Genomic DNA, 14,159 nt, shown 5'->3' with positions numbered 1-14,159 from the left:
CAAACCGTATTTTTGAGCTAAATCTCTCTCAAAAGCTGTAGACAATCGTCACCTAAGCCTTCCCCTTCCAGAATATTCCACAAAATGTAGCGGTCCACGTTGTCATTCACTCCTGTAATGCCAAAAAAGGCCACATATAACGGTCTGCTTTTTACTCTTGATATTTCAATACATTGAGTATGAACAAATAAGTTAGCATCCAAACGCCTTCCTATTCTGAAGCCATTCTGAAATTCTCCCAAAATGCCATAATTCTCTGCTCATGCATGCAGATTTAATTTCATTGCCTGCATTGCTAGCCTTTATATTACCGATGTAACAGTCAACGGTCTATACGAGTGAATTCTACATTTCTTGCCCTTACCTTTATACATTAAATAATTTCTACTTTGCCGCCAACTGTCTGGTACGCGTCTATCTTCTAAAGTTTTTTCCACTGCTTTCACCAGAGCTTCCTTGCTTTTTCGTCCAAGTTCACTAATCAGCCTAACGGAAACCTCGTCTAGCCCTGTGGCTGTGCGCTTAGGAATTATCTCTTCGGCTTTCTTCCAGTCTAAATTTGTCAGCACCAGCTCCTTTTCCATCTGGTTCTCTTTCATGCTTTTTTTCCCTCAAATATAACCTCGCCATTTTGAGATCACAGCGCCGTCTATCGTCCGGGAAGAAAGGCGTCCGGGAAGCACCAACAGCAGCGCATGACCACGCCAAAGAGGACGAATATGCCGCCTGCGTTTTGGCCACTGACAGGGTCAACGGGTGTCTCCACGCTGAATGGCAGGACTGATGCAGATGCACCCTACACGAAACTAACACAAAACGGCAAAGCTGCTCGATCTCGCCCAGAAAATTTGCGTTACCATGATTGCGTCATGTACGTACAGCGCGCCGATTTTTTCGTGAAGCCCAATACACAATCGCGTTAATTCCATCGACCTGCTTCATTTCCACTCAGTGGCTATGGTGTTGGGGTTGCTGAGCACGAGGCCGTGGGATCGAATGCCGGCCACGGTGGCCGCATTTCGATGGGGGCGAAATGCGAAAACACCCGTGTACTTAGATTTAGGGGCACGTTAAAGAACCCCAGGTGGTCAAAATTTCCAGAGTCCTCCACTATGGCGTGCCTCATAATCAGAACGTGGTTTCGGCACGCAAAACACTATGATTTAATTTTAATTTTTGCTTCATTTTCACATGTGTATCCGAAGAAGGCTGACAAGGTAAGAGCACGTTACGTTGTGGAAATTCTACAAAACTGAAATGACCGCTGTGAAGAAGGGACAAAATTGAAAAGTCCCTGCAGCTAACTCTCGCTGCTGCGTAGAAAAAAATACGCATGCGCTGTGAAAAGGCGCCTAAGAGAGCGTGTATTAGAGTTAACCCCGTTCTTTTGTCGTGCAATCGCACGCATACGTAATTTGCAGTGATGAAACGATTTCTCGGAAGCATCTTCAAGTCCGCACGTTGAGAGTGCCTGCGTTCAATGTGCGCAGAGAGACAGCTCGCCACGGCAGACCACTGCGTCAAGGCCTCCAGCGAATTTGGAAGTCAAACAAGGCAAGGGATTTTATGAAGCCTTTCTTCCTACTAGCCAAGCCAAGCTCCATGACGCCTAACAAGGAAAAAAATATGTGCAGAATCTCCTGTGGCGGTTATCTCAATTATGCGTAAACACTTCCTACTAATCACCTGCTGTTTCTTTGGCGTATGCTGCTTTGTTTAGTCTAATTGCGAGAAACACCGAAGAAGAATAGGGAAACGGAAAAGCCTGGTTGCAACACCGAAATGTTAACTGAGACCACCGTGAGAGGACGAAGAGGCGATTAGCAGCAATGTCCACTCCTGTTATAGATAACTCCCAGAGGACGTGGACGTCGGATCAAATGGCGAGAGATATTTTGTGAATGAAGCAAGTATAGACAACATCATTTATGTAGACTCTATTATTTGGTTCTTCCTGTTGCGCTTCTTCTTTATCTTCACATTGTATGAAGGTGATTTGGATGATGTCGCTGCTTCGTGGAAGATGAGCACTGGCCGATGCACGATGTAGTACGTGACCTAACTGAACAGTGTCACGTTTTGTAGTCCTCATACGTAGGCGTCGCCGATGACAATGGCTCCTCTCAGTGTGCACAATAATCAACCGTGATCAACCGTACTCTGAGGGTGGCTGCGGATGGCGCGGGCACGCGAGCCTTATCTTGAAAGCGATCTGCCGCGGGGACAGAGTGCGCCGAGTGCTGATAGGTTCTCGCGCGCTGTGTTCTCGCCGCTTAGTTTGTATTGAAGTGAGAGACAGTACGAAGGGGCCGATTCGCTCGCTGCTCTGCGCCCTATCTTGAAAGCGATTGTCTTATGTGACAAGCGGAGCGACAAATGGATAGGCAGACAGACGGGTTTCCTGGTTGGGTAGGTATGTAAATGCTTACGCATTAAAAAATTCCCTTCAGCGGTACGCCTCCGTTCATTACAGGAAACAGCTTCTGTACAGCTTTGTTTTATCCCTGAAGGCCTCGGTGCTTGCCACTTCAGTAGAATATATACGCGAAACTAGAGAATGACACGACGATTTATGAACACATGACATAAATCACAGTGTAACTATGAAAGCAGGTTGCGCGGATCAGTCCGACTTCTAGCTCGCCCAATCTTTCACATCTCATAGAAAGAAGGGGTAGCCCTATCCCGTGTGCTACCCCAAAAAATAGAGGAAACAAGCCGATTCATTTGGTTGGTGGCAGTCATACTTGCTGAGTATTAGTGAATGAGGACATGCTTGTGTAGTTTCTGAAACAGAAAAGATATTTAAGGTCACGCAAAAATCAACACCCTTGGAGCTTGCTTCGCAGAGAGGCGCCCTTTGGGGTAGTTTCATTCGTGTTTACATGAAACATACTACACTGAAAAGATTGCATAATTTGTGGCATCGACGTTCATATCTCGCAGTCACGTCAACAATTGTCGCAATACACGTCAATACACGAGGTAAATTTCAGGGGCTTTTTACCGTTTTCGTGCCTACTGAATATAACGAGACAAACTTTTTTTTCCTAAATTATGTTCTTTTTTCGAAGTTCTAGCATTTCGCCGCAACTCGTAGCTCATAACTCAATCTTGAGAGATGCATTTATTCACATGTAAAGCGCAGAATCTGTAATTTTAGCGTGGTTTTCCAAGGCCGTTAAGAAAATAATGGCATTTTTGGCATAATTTTTCTGCAATTTTACGTTTGGTAGGTAGAACATTGGCGTTTCGAACGGCTTAGTGCAGGGCCCCAGACTCATTTCGGGCACCTGTGGTTCTGAGGGGTGGCAGAATAGACACGATGGTTCTTCGCGACTCGGATTTAAATTTTCTGATATGTCGTGCACATATTAATCGGTAGTTCTTGTTCTTACATGTGCGCTATTGGTATGATGTAGTACAGCTGATCTCCGTTCTTTACTTCAGATCCGACGGCACTCAAGCTATTAAGAAGACTGTGGAAATACAGTTGTGAGGAGCCACAAATGGAACCAGTGGGGGACTGCACCGCAAATATAAACAAATACTTCTTCAACAAAACCGCGAACATGTGTCAAAAGTTTTACTGGAATGGCTGCCTTTCCAGAGGCGTGTACGAAACACGCTACGCATGCGCACTCAATTGCAACGAAGGTGCGTATTTGGGATGCTATTTTTTCCGCATTCACAACGATTTTCATTCGAAAGCACTATTTGCAATTAGTAGGCCGCCTTCGCTATATGTCCAGCTGAAGTTTTCTCTTACGGACAAGTCTAGCACACATCAAAGTACTTAACAAGTCCAAGTACTTAAAAAGTACTTATAAAGTATGTAACAAAAGTACTTAACAAGTACAAGTCAAACTACTTAAGGCTGTCCTACACTGAGTAAAACTGAGTGTCAAAGTGCGTTAAGTACTTTGACGCTTGAAAGGCGATCTCCTGACATCAAACTGAAGTAACCACCGACGCAAGCATCGAGCGTTGATCCGCAGCGTCGTTTTAACCGACAAATAAAACGCTATCCGTGCTTATAGGAGTCCACTTTTGTTTGCTTTCAGAACGAATAACATTGCTTATCTTGACAGGTTTTTCCTATCACATTGACCGAGAAGAGGCGAGAAGCACACAGCTATGGGGGGAATTTTCTTTCTTAGTTTGCCGTCGTAGATCGACAATAGGGACAGCGTGAAATGAAAGGTTAAAAATGCCACTAAAACGGAACCTCAGCGAAGAAGTGTTGGCAGAGCGATGTCTTAAGCGTGCCGAAAAGGTGTGAGAATGTTTTTGCCGGTGCCAAAATTTTTATTAAAGGCCAATAAATTTATTCTCGCCGGCATCTCTCAGTAGCCAATGTCCGAGCGATTGGTAGGCAGGCACCTTTTATTCTTTTTTGAATAGGATAGTCTCCGGCTATTGCGAAGAAATAATCGATATTGTTCGGCATATTGATCCATATATACTGCGTACACGTCACGTTGACGTGCTAAGTTAGCGACTTGCTTTTTTTCTCTTTTTTTTGACGTCGCGTGAGAGACAAGCTAAGTGAGCGCAGCCAGAAAACGTTTGACCAATAGCGGATGGCTAATGGCAAAGAAAATGCAGAATCGGGAATGGTTAGTTTTTATTTGTTTGTCATAGTCGTGCATAATCGATGTGTACACGTCATATAACATGGGGCGTTTTCATGTTTTTTGTGACATCACGGGACAGACAGGCGATGTGGGCGTGACCAGAAACGGTTTGACGAATCGTGGAGGGCTGATTGCAGAAACGAAATAGAAAACGCTTGGAAAAGTTTTACATTATAGCGCTCAAGCGATCCATACGACGACAGATGGAGAAAGAGACAAAAGTGAAGGAAAACAGGGAAGTTAGCCAGCGTTAGCGCCGGTTGGCTACCCTGTGCTGGGGAAAGGGGTAGACTAGCGCAAGAACGAGCACGAATACAAAACCTGGCCAGTGAATCTTACAGCGATTATATCCCAATGCTATTCTTTAACTCCCTAGTCAGTCGTCCAAGCAGCGCTCTAAAAAAGCATGATGATGATAAAGGAATAGAATCGAGCGAGAGGAATCACCTAAATATAGTGACCTTGAGACCAAATACCGCCAAGCTATTCCACTTTAAGCTTATTCCAATGTTCTAACGTCAAATTTACGTAACAGGCGAGGCAAACACCAGGCAGTGATGGGCAGCGTTGCCTGAGCAGCCCAATCAAACGCACTGCGAGCTTGTAGGCAGTCACTTTAGCTTGCTATGAAAGCAGACAGCATTTCCTCCTTCAAAGGTTTGATAGCATTAGCATTTTTGGCTACTTCAGCCGTTTGGGCCTCTGTCTGTCTGTCTGTCCGTCCGTCCGTCCGTCCGTCCGTCCTTCCGTCCGTACGTCCGTCCTTCCGTCCGTCCGTCCGTCCGTCCGTCCGTCCGTCCGTCCGACTGTCCGTCTGTCTGTCTGTCTGTCTGTCTGTCTGTCTGTCTGTCTGTCTGTCTGTCTGTCCGTCCGTCCGTCCGTCCGTCCGTCCGTCCGTCCGTCCGTCCGTCCGTCCGTCCGTCCGTCTGTCTGTCTGTCTGTCTGTCTGTCTGTCTGTCTGTCTGTCTGTCTGTCTGTCTGTCTGTCTGTCTGTCTGCCTGTCTGTCTGTCAGGTGGTCCAAATTTCGGAGACCTTGACTACAGTGTGCCTCATAATCAGATCTTAGTTTCGCACGTAAAACCCCATTTTCTTAAATTTTAGTCTAAATATCCTCTTACACTGACCAAGTAAGCCAAGTTGATAGGCAATCACCTAGGTGCTCGTGGTCGTGATCCCTCAGGGGTAGTTCTAGCTTCGTGATCTAACTCTTGTCAAGCCGTCGTCATCATACTTTCCAACCCGACCCAGTGGCCCATGTTCAATAATAGCTTGGACCTAGGTATGTTGCTCACGGTCCTTAGGAGTTCGTAGCGAAGGTTAAAAATGCCGCTAGAAAGATGCTCTGCGAAGAAGAGTTGGCAGAACAATGTCGTATACGTGCGGAAACGGCTCTACAACGCAGTAGTTTCACGCAACAATTCTCATTATATTCAGAGTTATCCATAATCGCCGATTGCCCTGAGTAGTGAATGCCGGAGCGATCGGCGGGATACCATCCTTCGTTCCTTTGATAAAATATAAGTGTCAGGCTATTTCGAAAAAAAAACATTAAGTTTCGTTGGGCATATTAATGCGTGTCTGGTGCGTATACGTCACTTTTACCTGGTGAGGTTTCGCAGTTTTCTGTGACTTTATCTGACATATCGGCGAACTTGGCACAGCCTGAAACATGTTGACCAACAGCGGATAGCGAATGATGAAAAATTTGTAGAATCGGAAACAGATATGCTTGTTTTGTTCGGCCAAATGATGCATGATCAGCGTGTATACGTTATATCGCATGGGCAGTGTTTGCGGTTTTCGTGAGGTCGCGTGATATGCAGGCGAAGTTCGGGCGGCCCGGTGCATTTTTGTCGAATCCCGGAGGGCTAGTGGCAAATTTGGAAAAGAAACAAATTGCAATAGCTTACTTTGGGTTGCCCGACACATTTTTGTCGAATCCTGGAGGGCTAATGGCAGGTTTGGAAAAGAAACGAATTGCAATAGCTTCTCGTTATAGGGCCCAACGGTTTTACTTTCACCGTGCCCGTTCCCTTCGATCGCGCGCAACGCTTCTTTTTCTTCACCAACAATGCACCTCGGAACAGTTTTGAAGAAGCCTGTGTTGGCAAAGAATAACGTCTACAATTGTTTACCAGAGCTCCACATGCGGAATGAGCCGAACAAGTATGTTATGTTTATGAGCACGTAATGTCAGTCTGAGTGATAACTGCCAGTTAGCATTAGAATACTAAGTGTGATATTTATTACGGACGCCGTCAGATAATTTGTCCCTCTGTTTTATAAAACCTTTTGTGCGTCTAAGTGCTCTGCCTGTCACATTTTAATTAGCGGTACTACCATCATCATCATCATCATCATCATCAGCCTGGTTACGCCCACTGCAGGGCAAAGGCCTCTCCCATACTTCTCCAACAACCCCGGTCATGTACTAATTGCGGCCATGCCGTCCCTGCAAACTTCTTAATCTCATCCGCCCACCTAACTTTCTGCCGCCCCCTGCTACGCTTCCCTTCCCTTGGGATCCAGTCCGTAACCCTTAATGACCATCGGATATCTTCCCTCCTCATTACATGTCCTGCCCATGCCCATTTCTTTTTCTTGATTTCAACTAAGATGTCATTAACTCGCGTTTGTTCCCTCACCCAATCTGCTCTTTTCTTATCCCTTAACGTTACACCTATCATTCTTCTTTCCATAGCTCGTTGCGTCGTCCTCAATTTGAGTAGAACCCTTTTCGTAAGCCTCCAGGTTTCTGCCCCGTAGGTGAGTACTGGTAAGACACAGCTATTATACACTTTTCTCTTGAGGGATAATGGCAACCTGCTGTTCATGATCTGAGAATGCCTGCCAAACGCACCCCAGCCCATTCTTATTCTTCTGATTATTTCCGTCTCATGATCCGGATCCGCCGTCACTACCTGCCCTAAGTAGATGTATTCCCTTACGACTTCCAGTGCCTCGCTGCCTATTGTAAATTGCTGTTCTCTTCCGAGACTGTTAAACATTACTTTAGTTTTCTGCAGATTAATTTTTAGACCCACTCTTCTGCTTTGCCTCTCCAGGTCAGTGAGCATGCATTGCAATTGGTCCCCTGAGTTACTAAGCAAGGCAATATCATCAGCGAATCGCAAGTTACTAAGGTATTCTCCATTAATTTTTATCCCCAATTCTTCCCAATCCAGGTCTCTGAATACCTCCTGTAAACACGCTGTGAATAGCATTGGAGAGATCGTATCTCCCTGCCTGACGCCTTTCTTTATTGGGATTTTGTTGCTTTCTTTATGGAGGACTATGGTGGCTGTGGAGCCGCTATAGATATTTTTCAGTATTTTTACATACGGCTCGTCTACACCCTGATTCCTTAATGCCTCCATGACTGCTGAGGTTTCGACAGAATCAAACGCTTTCTCATAATCAATGAAAGCTATATATAAGGGTTGGTTATATTCCGCACATTTCTCTATCACCTGATTGATAGTGTGAATATGATCTATTGTTGAGTAGCCTTTACGGAATCCTGCCTGGTCCTTTGCTTGACAGAAGTCTAAGGTGTTCCTGATTCTATTTGCGATTACCTTAGTAAATATTTTGTAGGCAACGGACAGTAAGCTGATCGGTCTATAATTTTTCAAGTCTTTGGCGTCCCCTTTCTTATGGATTAGGATTATGTTAGCGTTCTTCCAAGATTCCGGTACGCTCGACGTCATGAGGCATTGCGTATACAGGGTGGCCAGTTTCTCTAGAACAATCTGCCCACCATCCTTCAACAAATCTGCTGTTACCTGATCCTCCCCAGCTGCCTTCCCCCTTTGCATTTCTCCCAAGGCTTTCTTTACTTCTTCCGGCGTTTACTTCTCCGGACAGGCCGCCATTGGAATATGAACCTGGCAACGTTTAACGCTAGAACGTTATCTAGTGAGGCGAGTCTAGCAGTGCTATTGGAGGAATTAGAGGGCAGTAAATGGGATATAATAGGGCTCAGTGAAGTTAGGAGGCCAAAAGAAGCATATACAGTGCTAAAAAGCGGGCACGTCCTGTGCTACCGCGGCCTAGAGGAAAGAAGAGAACTAGGAGTCGGATTCCTGATTAATAAGAATATAGCTGGTAACATACAGGAATTCTATAGCATTAACGAGAGGGTGGCAGGTCTTGTTGTTAAACTTAATAAGAGGTACAAAATGAAGATTGTACAGGTCTACGCCCCTACATCCAGTCATGATGACCAGGAAGTCGAATGCTTCTATGAAGACGTGGAATCGGCGATGGGTAGAGTGAAAACCAAATACACTATACTAATGGGCGACTTTAATGCCAAGGTAGGCAAGAAGCAGGCTGGAGACAAGGCAGTGGGGGAATATGGCATAGGCACTAGGAATAGCAGGGGGGAGTTATTAGTCGAGTTTGCGGAACAGAATAATATGAGGATAATGAATACTTTCTTCCGCAAGCGGGATAGCCGAAAGTGGACGTGGAGGAGCCCGAACGGCGAGACTAGAAATGAAATAGACCTCATACTCTGCGCTAACCCTGGCATCATACAAGATGTGGACGTGCTCGGCAAGGTGCGCTGCAGTGACCACAGGATGGTAAGAACTCGAATTAGCCTAGACCTGAAGAGGGAACGGAAGAAACTGGTACATAAGAAGCCGATCAATGAGTTAGCGGTAAGAGGGAAAATAGAGGAATTCCAGATCAAGCTACAGAACAGGTATTCGGCTTTAACTCAGGAAGAGGACCTTAGTGTTGAAGCAATGAACGACAATCTTGTGGGCATCATTAAGAAGTGTGCAATGGAAGTCGGTGGTAACTCGATTAGGCAGGATACCAGTAAACTATCGCAGGCGACGAAAGATCTGATCAAGAAACGCCAATGTATGAAAGCCTCTAACCCTACAGCTAGAATAGAACTGGCAGAACTTTCGAAGTTAATCAACAAGCGTAAGACAGCTGACATAAGGAAGTATAATATGGATAGAATTGAACATGCTCTCAGGAACGGCGGAAGCCTCAAAACAGTGAAGAAGAAACTAGGAATTGGCAAGAATCAGATGTATGCGTTAAGAGACAAAGCCGGCAATATCATTACTAATATGGATGAGATAGTTCAAGTGGCTGAGGAGTTCTATAGAGATTTATACAGTACCAGTGGCACCCACGACGATAATGGAAGAGAAAATAGTCTAGAGGAATTCGAAGTCCCAAAGGTACTACCATAGTGGTCTTTTTTCTTTGTCGGAAGAGGTCGGGAAGCAGTGTTGTCAGGAAATAATGCGTTGCACGGCGGATGAGCGTGGTAGACGATCTGTGCGTGCAAGTTCGCGCGCGACACGACTGCGTAAGGGCGACGAGCGAGGATATGGCTATCACGGTATACGCCATCGCTTGGTGGCAATCGCTGGACAGCCTGTTAGGGAAATTCATCACCCGTTGCTCATCGCCCGAAAGCACCTCGATGGACTTACCCGATTGAGCGCTGACGGGTGGAGTACGTCCTTCGTGTGTGCTGTCACATTTCTCTCGTGCATTTGCTCGGTAAGCGCACCTGGAGTGCCTCGCGTGCTGAAGCCTAGAATCAGGAAAGAGCTCCCGATTCGGTCACTGACAACGAGCTATGTGAAAAAAAAACGTGTTATTATACTCCGTTCCAGACACAGCAGTCAACACTGTGGAGGCTAGAGAGGCTTGTTGCAGTGGCTTCGGTCGCATTTGGTTCGACGTTTTTCGACCGCAGTTGTGCGCAACTGTTTTTATATAGGCTCACTATTGAATGAAACATGTTTTAATCCTTAGAAACAAACACACAGTAAGATACAGCTGTTGTGCTGTTCTAGATCATTTTTATTTTTATTGTTCTTTTCGGGTTTTCTTTATTTGCAACCCGTCGCGGTGAGCATCACGTGCCTGCTTGCGCGAGGCTGTTGGCTCGAAGCGAAGCATGGACGGAACACGCGGAGTGATAACATTTCTTGACCGAACTTCCTGCGTAGTTTTCACAGCGTTGACTGCCATGCATGGAACGGAGTATAGTTTGAAGCGGGATATTTAGGCTACAGTGTGTGTGCGTGTAACTTTTCGACCCGCAATACTGCTCCAGTCGAAATACTGCTCCAGCCGCTGACCAGTCGAAATGGAGCGGAACCTGCGAGCCCATCATTTGCCATTAAACACAGCCAAAGCACAAAACCAACCTTATCATGGCACCCGCTCGTCACATCTGTTTTGGCTACTGCTCGAATACATTGTCCTCTACTTTTATGTACAAACAAAACGCGAACACTAAAGCATGAAGCAGATTAAAAGCTGCACAGTCTGCATCGTACAGCTACGTAGGTGTACGATGGCTGTGGTGTATGTATGTACGATGGCTGTGGCGATGGACGTAGGTGTATGGGCTGTGGAACCCAAATTCGGCGTCTAATATGAAGTCCAGCGGACATAACATGCACTGCCACAATTGCAAACGGAACTCTAAAGCCTTATGCTATTCGCGTTTATTTTCGGCAACTTCATCACACATGTACAAACCATACTTGCCAATTCTCGAAGAGCTGTAGTTTCTAGTCACCAAGAAGCCGTCATCTACAGCTCGTTACAGTACCTATTAAAGCTCAAGTACTACAGTCTACTTACGCACTTATATTACGTAGTTTACAACTTGGTTCGACCATTTTCAACCAAGGCAGCGCCCGCAAAGAGCTGAGTCTCCGAATGAAACGTATCCATTTCTCCGTTGCAACTATGCAGGTGAAACAGCTGCATTCTGTGCAAAACCTCACCCTGGCGGATGCGAGACTAGAAAGACTGGAGGCTGGAGACAACGAAACTACGAATTGGATGCGTTTTACTATGACATCAGTTCGAGGGCGTGCAAGTCTTTTAAGTTCTGTGGACCCCCAGCACCACCAGACTCAAACTTATTCACCAGCCTGTCGATGTGTCTCATGGAATGCGAGTAAGTTTCCTATAATGAGAAGTTCATCACGAAATAAGTAACCAACATCCACATTGTTATGAATATAAAAGCTTACTTTATCTAAATTCTAACACGCTCCGTCGTTAAGGAAACCTATCTAGTTGAACCTGAACGTGTAATTAAAGTAATTTGGTTCTCTCTATGCTGTTGAATTACATCCACAATTCAGACAATGCGACAATGAAATTCAGCGCAAACTTGGTAACCTTCTCTTCTCGCCGTAATTTATTTTGCTCTGCATTTTTTTATGATGTGTACTATCACAAGCGCCTGTGTAATAAACTAATCTGTGTAAATAAACTAGCTAACGACCAGGCCATCCTTCCGAATTCACTATGCAGCATTATTAGTCCCCTAAAAATTTCGCACTGTGTAACAAGAGAACAGAACGTACTGAAAGCTTCCAATATCATGAATCAGTTATGAGGGTGTTAGCTAACGCTGCATAAGTACGGACGTGTTTGTTGGTGTACTTTTTATATTGCACTACTGCTTTTATTGTATAGTTGGCGCTTAACGCATACCCTATAAATAACTTGGACAATTCGTTGCCAATTCCTCATTGATACCACTGCGCAGAATGAGCAATGAAGGTTATGTGTTAACTACCATCCGAGGCAGCGCTATTTTTGATAACAGGGAGTCTGCTCATCAGGAACTGCCAACAAAGTAGAATTCAAGCACTCATAGCATCGCAATATGTTTTTCCGAGCGCTTCTAAACTATCGCTAATTAAGTACAGTACAGTGATCAGCAAGGTCTTGCTATTCTTAAGCTGGTATCTCTTGCTCCTTCTGATCTCTCTTGCACTCCGGTAATATTTAGAGAATCGCGGTTAACGATTAGTTGAAAGCTGATAGTATATTATTGTAGACCCCCTTCCCAGCTTCGTATAACTAGTTATTGGATTATAGTCATGGTGGCGTAGAAATAATTCAGGTGATCTTAGTAAACAGTCCTGGTGGTGACCTCATGCGTGCCGTAGCTTCTATCTGTCAGAAAGGTTGCACCCTTTGCTGACCATGGTTCTTACTTTAACCTGTGTTGGAAGCAGGAATGAACACAAACATCTGCAAATGGCGCCACTGATCAGGAAAGTTTCTAGGTAAATGCGCTTTGCTTCTGTCGGTTGGTGCGTTATTTTCATGATAGCGCGGTACTACAAAGATTTAGCAAGTTTATTTCCAGGTTATTTTTGTAGACCTGCTATGTCGGGCACTTGGCGGCTGTGCATTGTGTCAGCTACTACGGAACAAATTATGTCGTTCTGGCATTGAAGTGCCATTTTTAGTGTCCCCGTCAATGTTTTCAACGTTGTTTACCGCCAACCGCCTAGCTCAACATGCATTACTAGAGACTTTTAGCTTGTACGCTGTTCCGGTAAACGGGAGCGGTTTGGGCGGATTACTGGATGGTCGGGGCGTAAACGTGAGCGGTGAAGCCGCCTGGTGTTGTAGAGCTCAACCAGACAAACGCATAGCTAAAACTGCAGTAACTCACCATATCCTGCTTCGCCACTCGTGCAAATTTTGGCAGCGGCGTAATTGTGAACACGATTACGCCACTGTCGAAAATTTACGCCAGCAGCTAAGCAGAATATAGTAATTAGCTCTGTGTTTGTGTGGTTGAGCTTTGCGCCACCAGCTGGTGCCACCAATCTGCCCGCTCACCTTGACGCCCCCGCTAAACCGGAAAACCGCCCGCGCTTGCCCGAATACCGGACACGCTAAAAGTCGCTATTGTCATGTAAGACTCTTGCGTACCGTTTGACACTGTTGACATGAGTACGGGGACGAAGAATCGGTCGCCAACACTCCGTCACTTTGTCAACAACAATTTCTATGTGACGCAAGGTGGTGCAATTCTCGTTAACTACAATACTGATAGTTCTGGCCTCCGTAATACATGTACCAATGCTTCCTCGCTCAGAATCTGTGTGAATCCGCAAACTGAGCACTAATTGTTCGGCACTGTCATTGTAGGATAGCATATTGCTTAGCTCGCCTGGTTCATATGTTCACTTGAATTAGTAAAGGCAAGGCGCAGAAGACCAGGACTCAAGAAGAAGAACGCAAACGAGAGGACCGGCGCCGGTCCTGTCGTTTGTGTTCTTCTTGAGTCCTGGACTTCTGCGCCTTGCCTTTACTAATTCAATCATGAACCAACTAGCCCAAGCAAGAGTTTTATTTCATCAGATGTTCACACTGCTGCACTGACAGGTTCGAGTCGCAGTAGTGGAGGTTAGGGTCAGTTTTTTTGTCTTCATCATATGGCAATGGTCAATACGGCTACAATGAGGCGCGCCGAGTTAGAGTCAATTTTTTTCTTCTTCGTCCTACGGCGGTAGTGTATACGGGACTATGGGTATAACGAGGCTCCATTGGCGATATCACGCCGACAGCGACAACGGTAGCCGTCGTCAGCGTGATGAGAGGACGAGCAGATAAGCGAACGGACTAGGCAAAGCCAGCTTCAATCATTTACATTCTCCTGCAGTACAAAAAATATACTTGTATATCGAGCAGCGGAAACACAGCCCACGCAA

The 14,159-nt window shown here is 45.5% G+C and overlaps 1 protein-coding gene across 2 annotated transcripts in view; it reads left to right on the top strand.

Moving 5' to 3' along the window:
• The window catches only part of LOC129380201 (BPTI/Kunitz domain-containing protein-like), a 100,252-nt gene that overhangs the window by 4,022 nt on the left and 82,071 nt on the right, over window positions 1-14,159 (top strand). For both annotated transcript variants that reach the window (XR_011895799.1, XM_055072538.2), the window contains exons 2-3: window positions 3,451-3,657; window positions 11,386-11,593. Coding sequence is in view for 1 of the 2 variants with exons in the window: in XM_055072538.2 (XP_054928513.2) it covers window positions 3,451-3,657; window positions 11,386-11,593 (415 nt within the window). In the remaining variant the exon portion in view is untranslated. The remainder of the gene's footprint in view (window positions 1-3,450; window positions 3,658-11,385; window positions 11,594-14,159) is intronic.

Source organism: Dermacentor andersoni, chromosome 7 (genome assembly GCF_023375885.2).
Source record: "Dermacentor andersoni chromosome 7, qqDerAnde1_hic_scaffold, whole genome shotgun sequence".
NCBI lineage: Eukaryota > Metazoa > Arthropoda > Arachnida > Ixodida > Ixodidae > Dermacentor > Dermacentor andersoni.
This window is presented reverse-complemented; position numbering and strand designations above follow the sequence as displayed.